Below are 17201 nucleotides of genomic sequence, written 5' to 3' on the forward strand. Positions count from 1 at the left end.
TAAGCACAGCCACTTAACTGTCATGTTCCACCTTTCGAAAAAACAGGTATAGTCTTTTATGTATATGGTTCCGCCACCAGGCACTTAAAAGTATCTTGTCTAACAATTAAGATGATCTATGTAAAGATTAATTTTTGGTCCTACAAAACATAATAATTAAGATGAGCTCGAAATTCAATACTGATTATTTATTAAGTGTTAATATTTACGAAAAGTCCCAGAAACAACTGTTAATTCTTTATGGAGGTTTAGTTAGCAAATTTCTATAGAACATCTAAATAGGATTCATTACTATCCACTGGAAGTTGAAACTTTTCTACCTTACAGACGAAGAAATGGGAGAGATGGAGAGAGAAACTGTAAGATTTCTTTCTACATATTTGTTGTACACACCGAAGAACACAAAAGCAATAATTCTATTTTAACTCATACTTTATTACTCAAAGTTGTTCTTGTAATTGATTGGCGTATCCAAATATAGATATACATATTTTTGACCTACGACCTAAACATCCCTCCAGAAGTTATGCCTGCTGTAAAAACTCTCAAGGAACCCAGACATGAGTTTTTTCCATTTTCAATATATATGTAGGTTTTATTTTTTTTTCTCTAGAAATATCAAGGATATTTAAATGAAATTTTTAATGTAAATTTACCATAGTAGAGTGAATAAATATTGAAAAGTACATAGAAATTGATTAAACAGTTTGTTCACAATAAAAATCTTAATTCTGGATAAAAATTTATACAAAACTTAAAACAACGTTGTATTAAAGTACTAATATAAAAAAAAATCCCATAGAGCTACAGCTATAAAATTTTGCCAGTTTCATATAATGTAGTTGCAAAAGCTTTCATTCCAGAAATAATTCTTATTGATTATATTTATTAATTTATAATTATAAAATTTCATTAATTAATTTCTCACATAAAATGATCCTAATAGTAGTAATTTTTAGGTATGATATAATTTTCTCCTCATTTTGATACAAGGAAATGAGAAATTCTCCCATGTTATTAATATATCCGAATCACGCAAGCGAAGTGGGTAGGCATTAGATACAATCTTTGAAATTTCCAGAAAAAAAAAAATAAACATGTTGAAAATGTCTGGTTCCCCTTAAATGTTCGTTTGGCACTAGTGGTACATTCCCTGGCTGCTCCAGCTATTATCTTTTTAGATAGATATAAATATTCATATTTAATAATTTAATGAAATTCAAGTTCGTTAAAATTGTATTAGAAATAGACAGGAAATGTTAACTAGCAATCCATACGTTGAGAGGACGAAACAAGACAGACAGTCTAACTCGTTCTTTTTAAGATAAATAGGTCTTACATATATGTAGGTCTAGACAAAATCAATATATAAGACAAGTAACAAGTTCCTATTGATCGAACTACTTCAAAAATGTAAATGAACAAATACAAGACAGAAGCAAGATGTTCATTACACAGTTTCGAAGGCTCTTTAAAGGAAATGCTCTTACTTTGACATGAATCACAAGTATTTCTGTCTACATTGTGTTGCGGTCTGCCATCTTTTAATTTACATTTTCGTAATTACTTTTTGTGTCACTTGTTCATATTACATTTCAGAAAAAGAGTATAAGAACTCAAACTGATATCCTTCAGTCATGTATTTTATTTCCAGTGCTTTATATTAACTGTGAGGCAAGTTAATTGCCGACCTTAGAATTAAAACATTCCTCGTACATTTTAGATTTAAACTGAGTTTAACTCATTTCTGTAACTCAAGCAAACTTGAAGAAGAAACCTTGGGATGTATTTCCGTGGAACTTCCATACTTAACCAGAATGTATGAACACACTACATCAACGCAGATGCAAAAAAAAACGAGGCCAAGTGGTAGTAGGTCAGGTTAGATCATGTCAGACAAAATTAGCTTAACTTCTTAGAAACTTTTTTTTTTCTTTGTAACATTGAAACTTCTCTGTACTGAATCTTTTTCTCTTTATATATATATATATATATATATATATATATATATATATATATAAAATACTGGTTAAATTTTCTAGATGATATCCTTTTTGAGTTCTCATAGTTATACCTGCTTAAGTTATAACACACTTTTCTCTTGGCATGTTATGTCCTGGCCTATTCTCTGTGTCTTTCCTGACCTTTCTGCTCTGTATATTCATGTGATGTAATATTCTTCACATCAATTACATTTCAATTGTATTCAGTAATTCATTTTTAATCCAGTCTACACTATCTTTGTTCTTGCTCTTCTTAAAAATAACTTCCATATTTTCTTTATATCAACTTTACAACTTATGAGGCAATTAAATTTATTAGGTACAGTATATTAAGCTAACAAGAAAAAAAGTCTAAAGTCAAAATATTTTCATATTTGAAGGAAATATCATTCCAACAGAATTTATTTGATTCTTGTTTCACAATTTAAATTACACGAGATCTCAAGAGTTCCAGGTTGTCTTTGATTTTGTTTCTGTATATTCTGCACTGTGACATAGGAGCATTCTTGCAATATGGTGGCATTATACAATAAAGCAACCATATACATTTTAAAATTAGAACATTCTCAACTGTACTGTAATATGAATTAATTACAAATTACTTTATTGCTTACTGTAATAAAAATGAAATTTGTAATTCTATAAAATATAATGAAGTTATTCACATGCAAGAATTTTTTTCATACTTAATGGAAATATTACTCCAACTAAATTTATTTGATTCTTGTTTTATAATTTAAGTTACACGAGATCTCAAAAGAGTTCCAGGCTGTCTTTGATTTCGTGTGTTATTTACTTGTAAATTTATAATGACATAATATTCTTTTACTTATCCTATTTTACGACTTCATAATATGCGTGCAAAAATATCTTTCAAAACGTTAATTTCATTATTTTTAAATATACTTACGTGGTTGTACAATCACATAAAATAATTTCCCCAATATATTGGCGACAATTTTTTACGGTTTTATCAATGTTTTACAAATTTTTTTCAACACAATCTGCAATATGTTGAATTATCTTCGACTTCATTAACTTGACGTATAAATCATACGAGATATTTACTATTTCTCAATTGTAAATTTCATAAGAACAGAAGTTTTGTCAGTGCTGTTAGAGAAACTCTGTCTTATATTAAGAAAAATAACAATGCTTTTCACTATGAGTTGGCCGGTCGATGCGCCACGACAGAGCAGTGACCCAACTTGCAGCTCCACGACCTTAGCTTACTTTTGTTTGTTTCTCAGTCTTACTGAAGCTAGTGTCGAGTTTGGAAATAATTAATTGAATATTTACATGTTACAAATGTTTTGGATTTTGTGTTAAATAAGGCCATGTGACATTACAACAACAGATTTTTATGTATGATTCGTATGTGATTACGTCATCTTGCAGGGAAGTTAAACTGCAATTTTTAACAGAATTCCCAGATATGTCCTCCAAGCAGAGAAGCTGTACAAAAACTTGCAAATAAATTTAAGGAAACAGGTTCTATTCTCGATAAGAGGTGAAGGGTAAAGCAGCACGTGCTGACTGAGGAGAAAGTTGAACGATTAAAACATTCTCTTGAAAAATCTCCTATGATGAGGTGCGTACTTATTTTCATTGTAATTGTAATTGTGAGAATCATTACAAAGTTAGAGGTTTCAGTTATACAGATATTTTATTGGACAGCTTAGGAGTAAGAGCCCTGGCTGCAGCAGCCAGATCCGCCGCACAACTGGCTAACTCGTACATGAAAAGCACTGTATAATTAAAACTTGAATCAATATAAATATGGTACAAAAAATCCATACTATTTACAAATTCCAAACGATACAACTGTTTTTACTTTTTCTTTCTATGCAGAATACAACACTTAAATTACAATAATAAAGAAAATGGAGTATGGTAATATATTAGATGATTAAAGATAGCTTGTCATACTTAGGTAGTTTCAATGAAAAAACAAAAATCATAAAGTCCAAGTACTATACAAAACAATTGGCTACTGCATTTTAAAACTGTACTGATTTATTCCCATCTATTATTTTTCATAGAATAATTAATGTTAACCTTTCTCTGTATAATTCTTTCGATCTTGTTATGAGAACATTTCCGTAGTTTTTCGTGAGATTTTGACCCCTTTCTTTGCCAAGTTATCAGCCTTCTCATTGTCGTCTATCCTGCAAGAGGCTGGAATATCCATGTTTTGAATTTGTTAACTCATAGTTTGTATCTTTAATTTTTTCCATCTTGGGATATGTTCCAATTGCCTGAATACCTGTCCTAGAATCAATCTTCGTATTGGGCAATATGGGATCACCATTTTTACAGTAACATAAGAATTTAATAAATGTTGCATGATTTATTTTAATGTTTGTTGATTAACATATTTAAATCTAGAGGCTGTCATTCCTAATTATGTTATAAAGTTTGCTTATGCAGAATCCTACGCTGTTGGTTTTGCAATTTGAGTCACATGCAAAGAGAACTACTATGCCAGCTGCTGCATATAGCTTTTAGATACATTGTCCGTTTATTTCAAATTTGTAATATAAAAATTTTAATAAATATTACCCTATTCACAGTAGCTGGCATTCACTGTCATACATATGAGGGTCATACTGAAAATCATGAGTAACAATTTATTAAAATCACAACCTATTAATTACGAAAAAAAAAAAAACCAAGCACATTATCATAAACTATAGATAGGAGTCTTCAAATGGTGGACTGTGGTCAGGATCCGGACCCTGAAGCCTTTTTCCTAGGAAAAGAAATTAAGTTTGCAGTAATGTTTAGTAATGTGTTAAGTGTTACGTATATACAGTAATTAGAAAGGTATCTGATGAGATGGTTTTATTTACACATTCTTCTCTCGCAAGTCTTGCTGAGTGAGTTCCACCATCGCCACTGCGGAGCAATTACCTCCAGAAGCACTGCTACTGTTTGCAATGTTGCAACACGTTGCATTTTGTACTCTCAAAACAATTGGATGTGTCAAAAAACTTATTTGACAAAAGTTGTTCGCACTGACTTGATCTATTACCTCTGTAAATAGATTCCCTTCCACCCTGTATGTCATATAAAGGAATTTGTTCAAGCAGCCAATATCCCACTATCAGCACCAATAAACACAGAACACGACCTGATGTCTCTTATCATGCATAATTTGGATGAATACAATAAATGATGGTTTATTTAACAATGCTTGCAACTGCCGAGGTTATGTCAGTGTCGCCGATGTGCTAGAATTTTGTCCCGCAGGAGTTCTTATAAATGTCATTAAATCTAGTGACATGAGCCTATCGCATTTTAAGCACACTTAAATGCCATCGATCTGAGCTGGGATCGAACCCGCAACCTCAGGCACAAAAGGCCAGCACTATACCAACTGTGCCATTCAGGGCGATGGATGAATACATGTCACCGTGAAGTTACATACCTGTTTAACGTGCATGAAAGAAAGAGATTAGCAGCTTGGGATGTGAATGGAGGTCATTTCCAGCAGCTATTGTGAATAGGGGAGTTTTTATATTGCAAACATGTATTAGACAATGTACCTAATGGCTGACACAGCAGTTCTCTATATCTGCACACCCTGACTTGCAAAAGGAGCAATCCGCCTTATATATGCCAAACTATAAAATTAAAAAACTATACATTTTGTATGTGTGTAATGGCGCAAAGTTAGCTGAACAGCTGGAGCATAAGCTTTCCAAGCTCGTAATCCAGGTTCGAATCCTGACAGGTTCAAGTGCTAGGTGGTAATTTTCGCAAGGTACTCCCATTTCCCCTTCTGGAATTTCATCATTGCTCCATTATTAGTAGTAGTAGTAGTAGTAGTAGTAGTAGTAATAATAATAATAATAATAATAATAATAATAATCACCACCATAGGGTCCTATGTAGTTTGCCTCCCATTGTGCATAGAGGTCAATGCCTACGGCAGCAAAAAGCTACAACTTTGGCATGTGGCTCATAGACGAGGGTACTTGGGTGAATGATGTTAAGTCACGTAGGTACCCACCATTGGATTAAGAAGAAAAAAAAAAAAAAGACATAATATAGCTAGGATTGTCAGATGTCCCATATTTGAGGTACGAAAATCTTTTATAATAATAATAATAATAATAATAATAATAATAATAATAATAATAGTCTGTGGCGCTACAGCCCTTGAAGGGTCCATACCAACCAGCTGGCTGCTGGCCTCATGTCCACATGCCACAGCAAAGGTGGACGATCATCAAACCAGAATGCAGGTATCGTGTGGTTAGCACAATGATCCCCCCAGCCGTTATAGCTGGCTTTCACTACCTATCATAGCTCCCCAAGTGCAACACGATGCTGGGTGGGCACTGGTCCCATACACTGGCCGAAATTTCATGAGAAAATTTCTTCCCTCATGAGGACTCGAACCAGTGCACATTCTGTAATGTGAGTCATAGACCACAATGTGGGACCTTTTCTACCAAACATCCCTATTTATGGACATGCAGAAAACTATGAATGACAGTGTCTGAGAGATGTTAATTTTATGTTTTATTTAACGACGCTCGCAACTGCAGATGTTATATCAGTGTCGCCGGATGTGCCGGAATTTTGTCCCGCAGGAGTTCTTTTACATGCCAGTAAATCTACTGACATGAGCCTGTCGCATGTAAGCACACTTAAATGCCATCGACCTGGGCCGGGATCGAACCCGCAACCTTGGGCATAGAAGGCCAGCGCTATACCAACTTGCCAACCAGGTCGACTGTCTGAGAGACCAATGGTGTTTTTTTTTTTCTTTTATTCTTGTCCCTTACTGCTTGTACAGATATCATGTTGCAGAATTATAGGAAATAGTCACATTTTTATAAATATCAATGTCTTTAGAAATGTGACAACAGAACAAATAAATTTAACACTCTAGCTGTTTCTGTTTCTGTTAAAAGTAATTTTATTCCAAAGCAATAGCTGTGCATGATTATTGGTACAGTAATATTGATACTGGATTCTGTGCTTAGTATGTGTGAAGACACGAAAAATGTTACAAGCCAAAATGAGTTTCTTATCTGCATGAAACATAGAGGACGTGTTGTATTTAGAAAAATGGAGCATTATTTACTACTTTGTATAAACACAATCTTTGCAATTACCTCTTCCAAATCTATATCATTAATGCCCCTTCTAAATTTTACTAATACAAATAAATCAATGTTAGTACGAGTAATGTAACAGCTTCAATGGTATAAGATCAAGGTAATTTTCCTTATACTGTACTTTAACATTGTAATATATGTCCGCCGAGTTAGCTCTGTGGTAACGTGTCTGCCTCCAGACTAGCTGGCCCAGGTTCGATTCCTGGCGGGGTCAGAGATTTTCATGTAAAATTTCTACCTCGGGACTAGGAGAGATGGTGGTGTGCAACTTCTAATCACTAGATTGTGCACCAATATGCCTGGGTTAAATCCCAAATCTCTGCGCAGTGCATATGAAGAGAAGGCGTATGTCACTGTTGATAGTGATTAGTCCGTTGGACAGGGACATTAAGCCTGGTGGCCCCCTTGGTGCTATTCGACAGGATTAGGCTACAAGCTGGCACCAGGTTTCCCCTTCTCCCTTTCTCATCTTCATCATCATTACTCATTCCAGATACTACACTTACACATACACTCAGCCTAATACACGACATAACTCTCCACAGATACACATCATGTACAGTGTGGCCTGTCAAAGTGGTGAAAATGGGTCACAATCCTGCCATCTATCCGCAATATGCGGAACCTGAATCACGTAAAGTAAAGTGAGTAGGCATTGGGTACATACATGTATTGTATTATATGCTCTGATATGGCACTCATAGATTTATCTCTTTTAAGAGTTCCTCGTATTTTCATTGAATTTAATGTTGAAACTGTTCCTTATTTCCATTCTGAAAACCTGGAAACTTCGTATCTAGACTTGTGTCCCTGGTTGTAGGGCCAAGTATTATTGTAATAGTTTCAAATTAAAAAATCCTTTTGTTTGTCATTTTGTTATTGTTAGAATTACAACAAACTGTAAATTGATTAGTAATAATTATTATAATTATTACACTATGAATTCAGTATCTGGGTAGTTACACCTTGTTAAAGAGGGAATTGTTTCCAGCACTTGTAAACTGTTTACTGTATAAGTAGCTAACTAAAGTCCTCATATATGGAAATCTGCATCTACCAACTTCGAGCAGAGTATCCTACTCAGTCTTGATCAAAATGCCCTGGTGAACAGTTATCACGACTGCTAGAAGTAATAATGAATGCCACACTATGTGGTTAAGCTGATATGATTATGAATTAGTTTTATTTGTTCATTATTTCTATATTACCATTAATAAGATATTCAAATTCGTTCACTACAATTCTGCCATCATTAAAATCTAAAATCCCATTTCATAATGTTACAGTCAGTGACTATTTTGTACACACACAAAATTTCATAGGTTTCTTCAGTTTAAAATACAGTAAATTTAGTTCTTGAGCAGAATTTTCATTGGATTATGCAAGACTGTGCTTCTGTAATTGACTGATTTTTTATCAAACTTGGACTTGATGGCATATTTTTGTAAAGGCTAAATACCAAGTCTTGTCACAATTCATCCAGTGGAGTTAGGACCATCTTAATAGCAGTACAGGCCCACTACATAACCACTCACAGCAGTAAAAATGTAAATTACCTATAAATTAAACTTACATTTATTGATACCTCCTCCAAAATCAGTGTTTTGACATTTAAAAAAATATATGGTGTACAGCAAAGATTAGTCAATACAAACATTTGGACAATATAACATGAGCCTTGAACTTGAAAATGAAAAATTTCAACATAAAAATGGTACTTGGTTGGTAAATCATACTGGCGGAGATAAGACAGGCGCACATTATGAAATTACCACAATTAAAATTGGTCAAGTGTTCAACAGAAACATTTGCGAAATTCCCTTTCAGAGATTTTCTTTATAACTGGCTTGAAGTCAATGGTCTATGGATGCTATTTTCCATACACATGAGTGAAAGGCAGTTCAAACGTTGTTACCCCATGTGCTGTGAAGCTGATTTTTTATAAATTTCAGTCTGAAAATGAATGTTCTCCTGCACAGTTGATCATTGGTCTTTGTAATATACATTAGCCAGATGTTCACACTTTTTGTTTAGCTCATCAGAACTGTTTTCAATTCACTAAAGAAGATAAACAGATTTGCAATCAATGAATAAGCTTCTGCATGTTTTGTTCATTCAGGAAATAGTCCAGAATGTTTCCACCTTCAACTTTTTACTTTTACTGAGAAGTAACTCTTCTTCTGATCCGTTATATCTAGTAAGACGTACTCGTACATTCTACTTTCGTTCTCGCCTTTTTACATCTCTATAATCTGATATTAGACACTCACTTCTGGCTTTCAATTCGTATTCACTACATTCGTCTCTTAATTTCCTAAAGATAGGTTTTTAGAGACTCAAGAAGATTTAGGGCAACAAGTACAGTATGTTCACATCTTCTACCTGCAGGACCTTACTTGTTTTGTCCGCTTTTTCAAGAATGTCATTCCAAAGAATTGTGAAGGAGATAATTTTCAGAGTCTCCATTTTCTCGCTCAATCCTTCTGCATTATGTTTTCTTTCTAATCAAAGGATTATTTACGAATTTCACCAACAGTAATAACTCTCCAGTTTCCTTTCCTCACTTACTCTAACCCTTCACCGCACAAATGGAATTCTTGGAGCACAAACAGCAAAGGTTCTGCTTCTGATAATGAAAATACACAATATCAGCAATTATTTTTATCCCCACCAGCCGTTAATTGTCGCCCATGAATCCGTTACAATATTCTGCTTCCATAACATCTGAGGCAATAAAACAGCAAATTTTCTCTCGTGAATGTAGGCATGTCAATTCTCCACTACAAATCGTAACTTTTCTCCTTGTACCAAGTTAGTGGAGATGTGAATATTGAGGTGGATGATAGGAAAATTAGTGTTAAATTCTAGTCTGTGCACAGATTATCATGGGGCCCTCGGGCAACCGCCCAGCATGCCCAAGCATTAAGGCAGCATTGAGTGGAGTACATTTCTTGTAAGAAGAGCGGGAATGTACTTCTTTTCACACATAATAAGTGTACATATCTAATAAACCACAATACTATTCCACCATAATATTTTACCCTACTCTCCCCACTCATAGTGAAATTTGTGTGTAAAAATTACACATAACTCATCATTATGATGGAATATTATTATAAGCAATTATTATGATTCATCTTAAGTCCAAACTGTGTATATACATAACCATGCATTGACTCTTATGGGACTACATAGCATAAGTATGACTGACTCTATTTGGCATTATTATTGTTAATATAATAGCAGCTGTGAGAATGACTATCACAACACAAAATAGTAATTCAGACATACTGTACATTTCCAAACAAGCTAGTTAGTTTTTGTCACCGAAAAAAAGAAAAACAGCTGGATAAACTTGAAATTTCTGTATAAACATGTCATTACCACATAGAGAGAACGAAAATCGTGAGGAATGTGACAACTGATACAACTGAATAACAACCCCCTCTTCCTTTTCAGTCTAGAAATAATCATAAAAAAAAACACTAACTAAAGATTTATGTATGCTACAGTCCTTTATTTGTTAAAAACTGATATTGCTGTTGGAGTCACAATGCAGACTACGTGAACATACAAAGACCATAATGCAGCAGCCAAATATTTCTCAAATGCTATAGAACTGTTGTTTAAAGCATCTCTCTTAATCATCGGATTCTTGTCCATACTTCATTAGGATTCTTACAAAACAAAGGAAGGGGAAATTAAGAACAAAGTGTAATATATGCGTTTTCGTTGGTAAATGTACAATGTGATATTAGTACAGTATTAAAATGGTTCTGAGTGAGGTAAGTGTGATGAATTCTGATGTTCATGAAATGTGAAATCTTCATATTATAAGTTAGTTAGCCACCTGGTTACTCCCATATATTATATTGAATCAAAGATGTAAATGAAGTGTCAGCATCATCTTTGACTGAAACATGTATCTACAACTGGGTGTCATTTGCATGAATGGGCAGTTCTCTTTTAGCATGGAAGTTTTTAAAACACACGTAAAACACTAGAATAACATAATAGTTATTTATGTAACTAGTGGGGTATGAGATCATTACCACTCGAATGTGTTTTGCAAAAATGAGGTGTAAGCAGAGTTCTATAATTACAGTACATGAGAGTGGTAATTATGCTCATACCACTAGTTGCATACAATATTTTATCCGCGTTTAATGTGTTCATGATACGATTGTTGACTGAGTGCGATGACGGTGATATGGTGATGGATAAGTATCCATTATCAAACCGACACGGATAAACAATATTTTTCACCATTAACATTAGGTATAACAAAAATTTTTCTAATAAGGAACAAATGCCAGGGAACTATAGTCAGTTTATTATTGTTGAAAGCATGTATTTCAAAAAGTCGAAGTCCAAAAGTATATATTTCAACTTAGGCCCAGTGAAATTTTGTAGTGCAGCGAATTACTGTAAGTACAACTTAATACTGTACAACAGTTGATAAGTTCTGTCATAATTAACGAATTTATTTAATGCAATTTTTTGAGAGAAAAAAAAAAACAAACAAAAACGAATACACATACAAAAGAGAATCTATGCCCCAATTCTCAGATCTGGACATGATCTGTGAATCATACTGGCGAACAAACATCACATAATATCAGGTACCCTGTATCTGTAGTACAATACCATCACACAACAGTCCAGATGCACTCACTGAGCAAGTGTGGTAATTAAACTTTGTAACAGTTGCAATAATATTTGGGTGTCTTCGCTCACAGGAGATTAACTTTGATGATGCTGCATGTAACAATAAAAGTCCAACTCCAAATGACAGCAGCCATCTCAGTGTATCCTTGTGAGATCTTCAACAATCTTGACCAGGTCATCAACTGTGGCCTCTTGTTTCATACCACTTCCATTATCAACCTGAAGCTTACACAAAGAAAATGTTGGCTCAATATATTTTACATAATTTTGTTGCTGGCAAAGCAAACCACTTCAATATGACATTATTAATCTGCAATACACAATCCTCATATAAAGGAAATTCAACAGCAAGGACGTCCAAGGAAATACAGCTTCAGCATACCAATCTTTTATTTAGACTGTAACAGTTCTTTAAGGACTACTACACGAGATCATGATAAAATTGTTAATGATTAATGTTGCAACAAGCGTTTTCTGAATACATAGCAGCTATACAACATAGTCACATACTTCTGCTTTATGAGAGCATTTTGAAAAATTCTAAGAATTAAATAGAAAAAAACTCATTTACTTTTTTAATCTGATTTCATTTTTCAACATACCTACGCTTGAATTCAACGCACTTTCTCCAGCTATGTTCTAGCACTATAACACCAGCACGAAATGCAGATTCCTCAAGGCTTGCAAAACAGTCCACCAGTTCTGTTTTCATTTCTACATGTGAAGAAAATCTCCTTTCACCAAGAGATGTTTTAAACTGTGGGAAGGAGTGAAAGTCTGAGGGTACCAGTTCAGGCGAATGAGTTGGGTGAGGCAGGAGATCATATTTCAGTTTGTCGATTTCTCCATTGCAACACCAATATGTATGTCTTGATGAAATATGATTTCCTTCTTCAATTACAGTCTTTTTTCACAAATGTTTTTGTCCAGTTGGCATAAAGGTTAGCATAATATTGTCCATTTATAGTTGATCCAGTTGGGAGGTAATCTATCATCTGGATTCCCTTAGCATTCCAAAAAATCGAAGCCATGATTTTTCCCACTGATTTAATGGCCTTTGCCTCTTTTTTGGTGGTAGAGAATCATAATGCTTCTTTTTTCGTCTATGGGGTGTAGTACTGTATCCAAGTTTCATCTGTAGTTATGAATCTGTGCACAAAATCGGTTGTGTTCTTAAAATGGGCCAGACATTAATTGGAAATTTGCATACACATTCGTTTTTGATCAAATGTCAACAGACATGGCACCCATCGTGTAAACAATTTTCTCATCCCAACTCTGTCAAAATTCGAAACACACATTCACCTGAGATGCCTACAGCTTCAGCAGTTTCACACACTTCAGACGACGATCCTGCAAAACCATACCATGGATTCTTTCAATCATTTCTGCTGTAGTTACTAATTTTGGTCATCTTCTATACTCCAAGACCATATTTAAATTCAGTAGTTCTGTAGTTCCACTTCGACACAGTAGCAAACGGAGCAGAGTCCCCTAATGTGTCTTTCCTATTGGCATGAATTTCTTTCACCTTCATTCCCTTTTTCACGAAGTTTTAACCACTGCACCATCTTCTTCATTTTTCAATACCATTATAGGTCATTCATTATCTCGTGAAAACAAATGGTTGCGTGTGCCGTAGCATATAGCAAGAATCTTAGCTTGCTAGAGTGGAAGTGTAGTGAGGGAGTGAAGCTCTCAATCCACATTCTTCTTCCCCTGATGCACAAGTTGGTTTCACGAGATACCAAATAGCTATACATCTGCTCTTCTTTACCTGGCTCTTGACATAAAACAAACAAGACTCCTGGACGATACTGTGCACATGTTCATTTGAAGGGTGGGGGATTTGACTGGCATGCGAAGTTCTGAGCTACTGATGTCATCTGTCGGTCATTCTTAGAACTTTTCAAACTGCCCTCATATCTGATAAAAATGGATTCCTTTACTTCTCTAGCTCACAACCATACTTCATATAAAAACAAAGGAAAAGTATATTTTGAATTCCATGCACCATGAATGAGATTTTGTTATGTAAAAGAAATAAACTGCAAAATTACCAAGAAGCTTAGTCATTTGGATAACATGAAAAAGAGGGGTATTAAAAATTCATACTTTTCATGTGCATAATCTTTTTATGAGCTGACTTGCAGGTACTGAATATGAATAAAATCCAACGAATAGTTTAGGAGAAAAGGTTATATACCAAGAGATAGACTGAGACACATGGCATGCCAAAAATGCTGTTTGAAAATTAAGAATGCTGAAAATGTCTAATTGCATGAAAATTTCAAAATCATATTCCCCACCACCCATAAAAATCATACTTTCTTTTTACTCAGTGGTAGCTTTTGAGAAAAATCAGATATGTATCAAACATACACCTAGCATACAATTCGATTATTTTAAATCATTTTAGAGGGTCTCGGGTGATATCTGGTAACTGATTTCAAATCTTACACAGGACTTGAAATGAACTGGAACTGCATTCGAGTTCGTGAATATCAGGAACCTTTCCATTTCGTCTTATAAGAAGTGGCTATGGTGCATTCTGGTTCATTTCAATTTGGTATTAATTAGATCGTTAATCATTATGCAAAATAACCAGTTTATGACAATAGTTTTCACTTGCATAGCTTAAATTTATTTTGGAAAAAGCATCAAGCCCTGATCGTATAACCAGTTTCATTGGACCAAATAAATAATTCTGTTGCCGAGAAAGGAAAGACTTAGATTAATTCTTGGTTTTTAAATTAGCATCTTGAAATGTACAGCATATATCCCACAAGAATGATCAGTTAGATTAGGGTTACCATATTTTGATAAGCAAAAAAGAGAACACTTTATTGACACCTACTTTCAAACAGATCACATCATAGATCATATACAATACTGATATATGTATAGTAGGTATGTAGACTATTGAAGCTGAGAAATATTGCTAGTAGTAATTTTCTTAACCTTAAATAACAAAATAATGATACAAACAAGTGAATTGGTTATAATTTAATCGTTATAAATACGAGTCTAATTATAAATCACAAAAAAAATAAATAAATAACACACAATTTCAATATTTTCGTATCCTATATTGCTACAAAAAAGTTACCTCCAAATGAAATAAATATAATTCACTAAACTCGTCTTCAAAGAACTTTTTAACACAATTTGTAGCTTAATGAGTGAGAGAAAAAAATCACTGAGAGCTGAAAACATGTGAATGAGTCGAGAGATGCCTGGAAATAATGACAATCACCTTGTCTTGTTATGAGATAACAGTTTTTTGTGCTCAATGTCTACAAATTCGCAATATTGTTTTTTTAACTTCTCCGTTTGCACTATATAGATGTGAAAGTATATCTTGAAAGCAATACTTTCAAACATTACAAAAATAAAACATCGATAATATCACAGTCAAAGAGTACAGAAAGGGAAGTTCACAAGAGCATTTAAAGTGGGGTGGGCTAACTGTAACGGTTCGCAGGTTCCCAGTTACAACAAAGTAACTGTTATAAACGTTTGAGACATTTTCCTTCACTAGTAACGTCGTATTTTAAACTTAACCAAAAAACCCGGACAATTAGCCAAAATCTAAAAACCCATCCAGACGAAAAATAAAATATATATATCATCTTAGGGTTGCCATACATCCAGGCTTTCCCCGACATGTCCTCTTTTTTAGGGTTAAATTTTTCTTTAAAAAAATGCATCCAGGGTAAGCTAAAGGATTTAAAATTTTAGTAGCAAAGGGATATATCTTTTGACAACATCACATATTACAATTAAAATTTAAAATTTCACGGAATTTACGAAAGCTTAAAAACTTTCAATCACATTTTGTAAAAAGTAATTCAAGTGCAATTATACCTCTTTGCTTCTGATCCTCTCATATATAAATAACTCGGCATCACCAGACTCATCTACTGATTTATCAGTTTGAATCGAAAATCTTTTGTCCAGTTTAATATTTCCTACTATTTGCTCAATGTCATCTTGTGCATGTCATGAATTCTATGCCCTACACTTGTTTTCATTAACTCTCATCATTCATGAAATGTGTATGCTTCTTTTAGATTTTACGTACCCACTAAGAAATCTTTGTGTATCCCCAGTTGAATACTACTGGACTAGATAATATATTACCAAAGGAAGAAATTTCAATAGCAGTTACATTTGAAACAAACAATAAATTGAAGGGACCAAAAGAAATTCAATTTAGAAACACATGTTGCTGTTACTAGTTTGAAAAAGCATTTGATAGAGTGAATACAAATAAACTATTAGACAAATTAACCAAAAATACCATGTTCCATAGCAATTTATACTAAATACGTATATATAATTTTTATTTTTAAAAATTATAATTTCAATAAGATATAACAAAAGATTATCACAATGGTGAGAAATTCAGACAGGAGTGAGATAAAGATGTAACTTTTCGTCATTTTTGTTCATTACTGATACTAGAGTTTGCTTAAATAAGATCTTGGCAAGATTTGTACTTCGTTGCAATAGTGAGGCATGGACATTAAGGAATAAAGATGAAAGCAAAATACTAGCCAATGAAACAAAGTTTATGAGATACACATCAGGATACTTATACCAAATGGGTTCATAAACATGATGATGTAATGGAAGAACTATAATAAGAACCTGTAATAAATCACATACAACAGGTTAAGTCATCTACATCACATGCATTCAAACAGATTTCCAAAATCCATATTTCATTATTGTTCAAAGGGGAACAATCTTTGGGCCATACAATGAAGCACTGGGTTGAATACTCAACAGTGACAGTGTAACAGGTCACAAGGCCTAATACTTGTAGGGAAGAAGGTGCTCTCTGCTTGGTTATGTTGCATTATGTTTATGTATGAAATAGGCCCACCTAATTCTTTTGTTCAGAGTATTTCTTTTAAAACTCCTAGAAGTAAAAAAATTTTTTTTTTTTTTTATTGAACTGTATACGGAAGTCATGTTGATTGAGATTAAAACATGCTTTTAAATAATAGCAGTATACAATCCTACTGCTTGATCAATTTAACTCACAAGGTATTAATATTCAATGACCCACACAATGATAACTGGCAATGCTACATTACCCACAACTCATGCCTGCACACAACATATTTTTAGTGGATGTTTCACTTGTGCTACCTTATTCTAGCACATCATTATCTGCTGAATATATGACTAGGAATAGTATATCAATAAAGATAATTTTTCACGTTTCGATAAATTAGATAGATGAAAAAAGTAAAATGGCGCACTTTGAATGAGAAGAAGATATGTTATCTTATTAAACAAAATAATCAGTTTAAAAATAAGAAAGTAAAAAATTTGTACAAAATAATATATAGTCTAATTATTATTATTACTGCAGTGCATATGCGTC

General features: G+C 33.6%; 1 protein-coding gene across 2 annotated transcripts in view; it reads right to left on the reverse strand.

Annotated features, from left to right (window-relative positions):
* Positions 1–1994: 1994 nt before the first annotated feature.
* Positions 1995–17201, reverse strand: part of pic (DNA damage-binding protein pic) — a 43634-nt gene continuing 28427 nt past the window's right edge. The window contains exon 21 of one of the 2 annotated variants that reach the window (XM_069825811.1): positions 1995–12028. In XM_069825811.1, coding sequence (XP_069681912.1) covers positions 11939–12028 — 90 coding nt within the window. In that variant the 3' untranslated portion in view covers positions 1995–11938. The remainder of the gene's footprint in view (positions 12029–17201) is intronic. The other variant, XM_069825812.1, reaches the window with a different exon arrangement.

The sequence above is a fragment of the Periplaneta americana genome, chromosome 5 (genome assembly GCF_040183065.1).
Source record: "Periplaneta americana isolate PAMFEO1 chromosome 5, P.americana_PAMFEO1_priV1, whole genome shotgun sequence".
In the NCBI taxonomy this organism is placed as follows: domain Eukaryota; kingdom Metazoa; phylum Arthropoda; class Insecta; order Blattodea; family Blattidae; genus Periplaneta; species Periplaneta americana.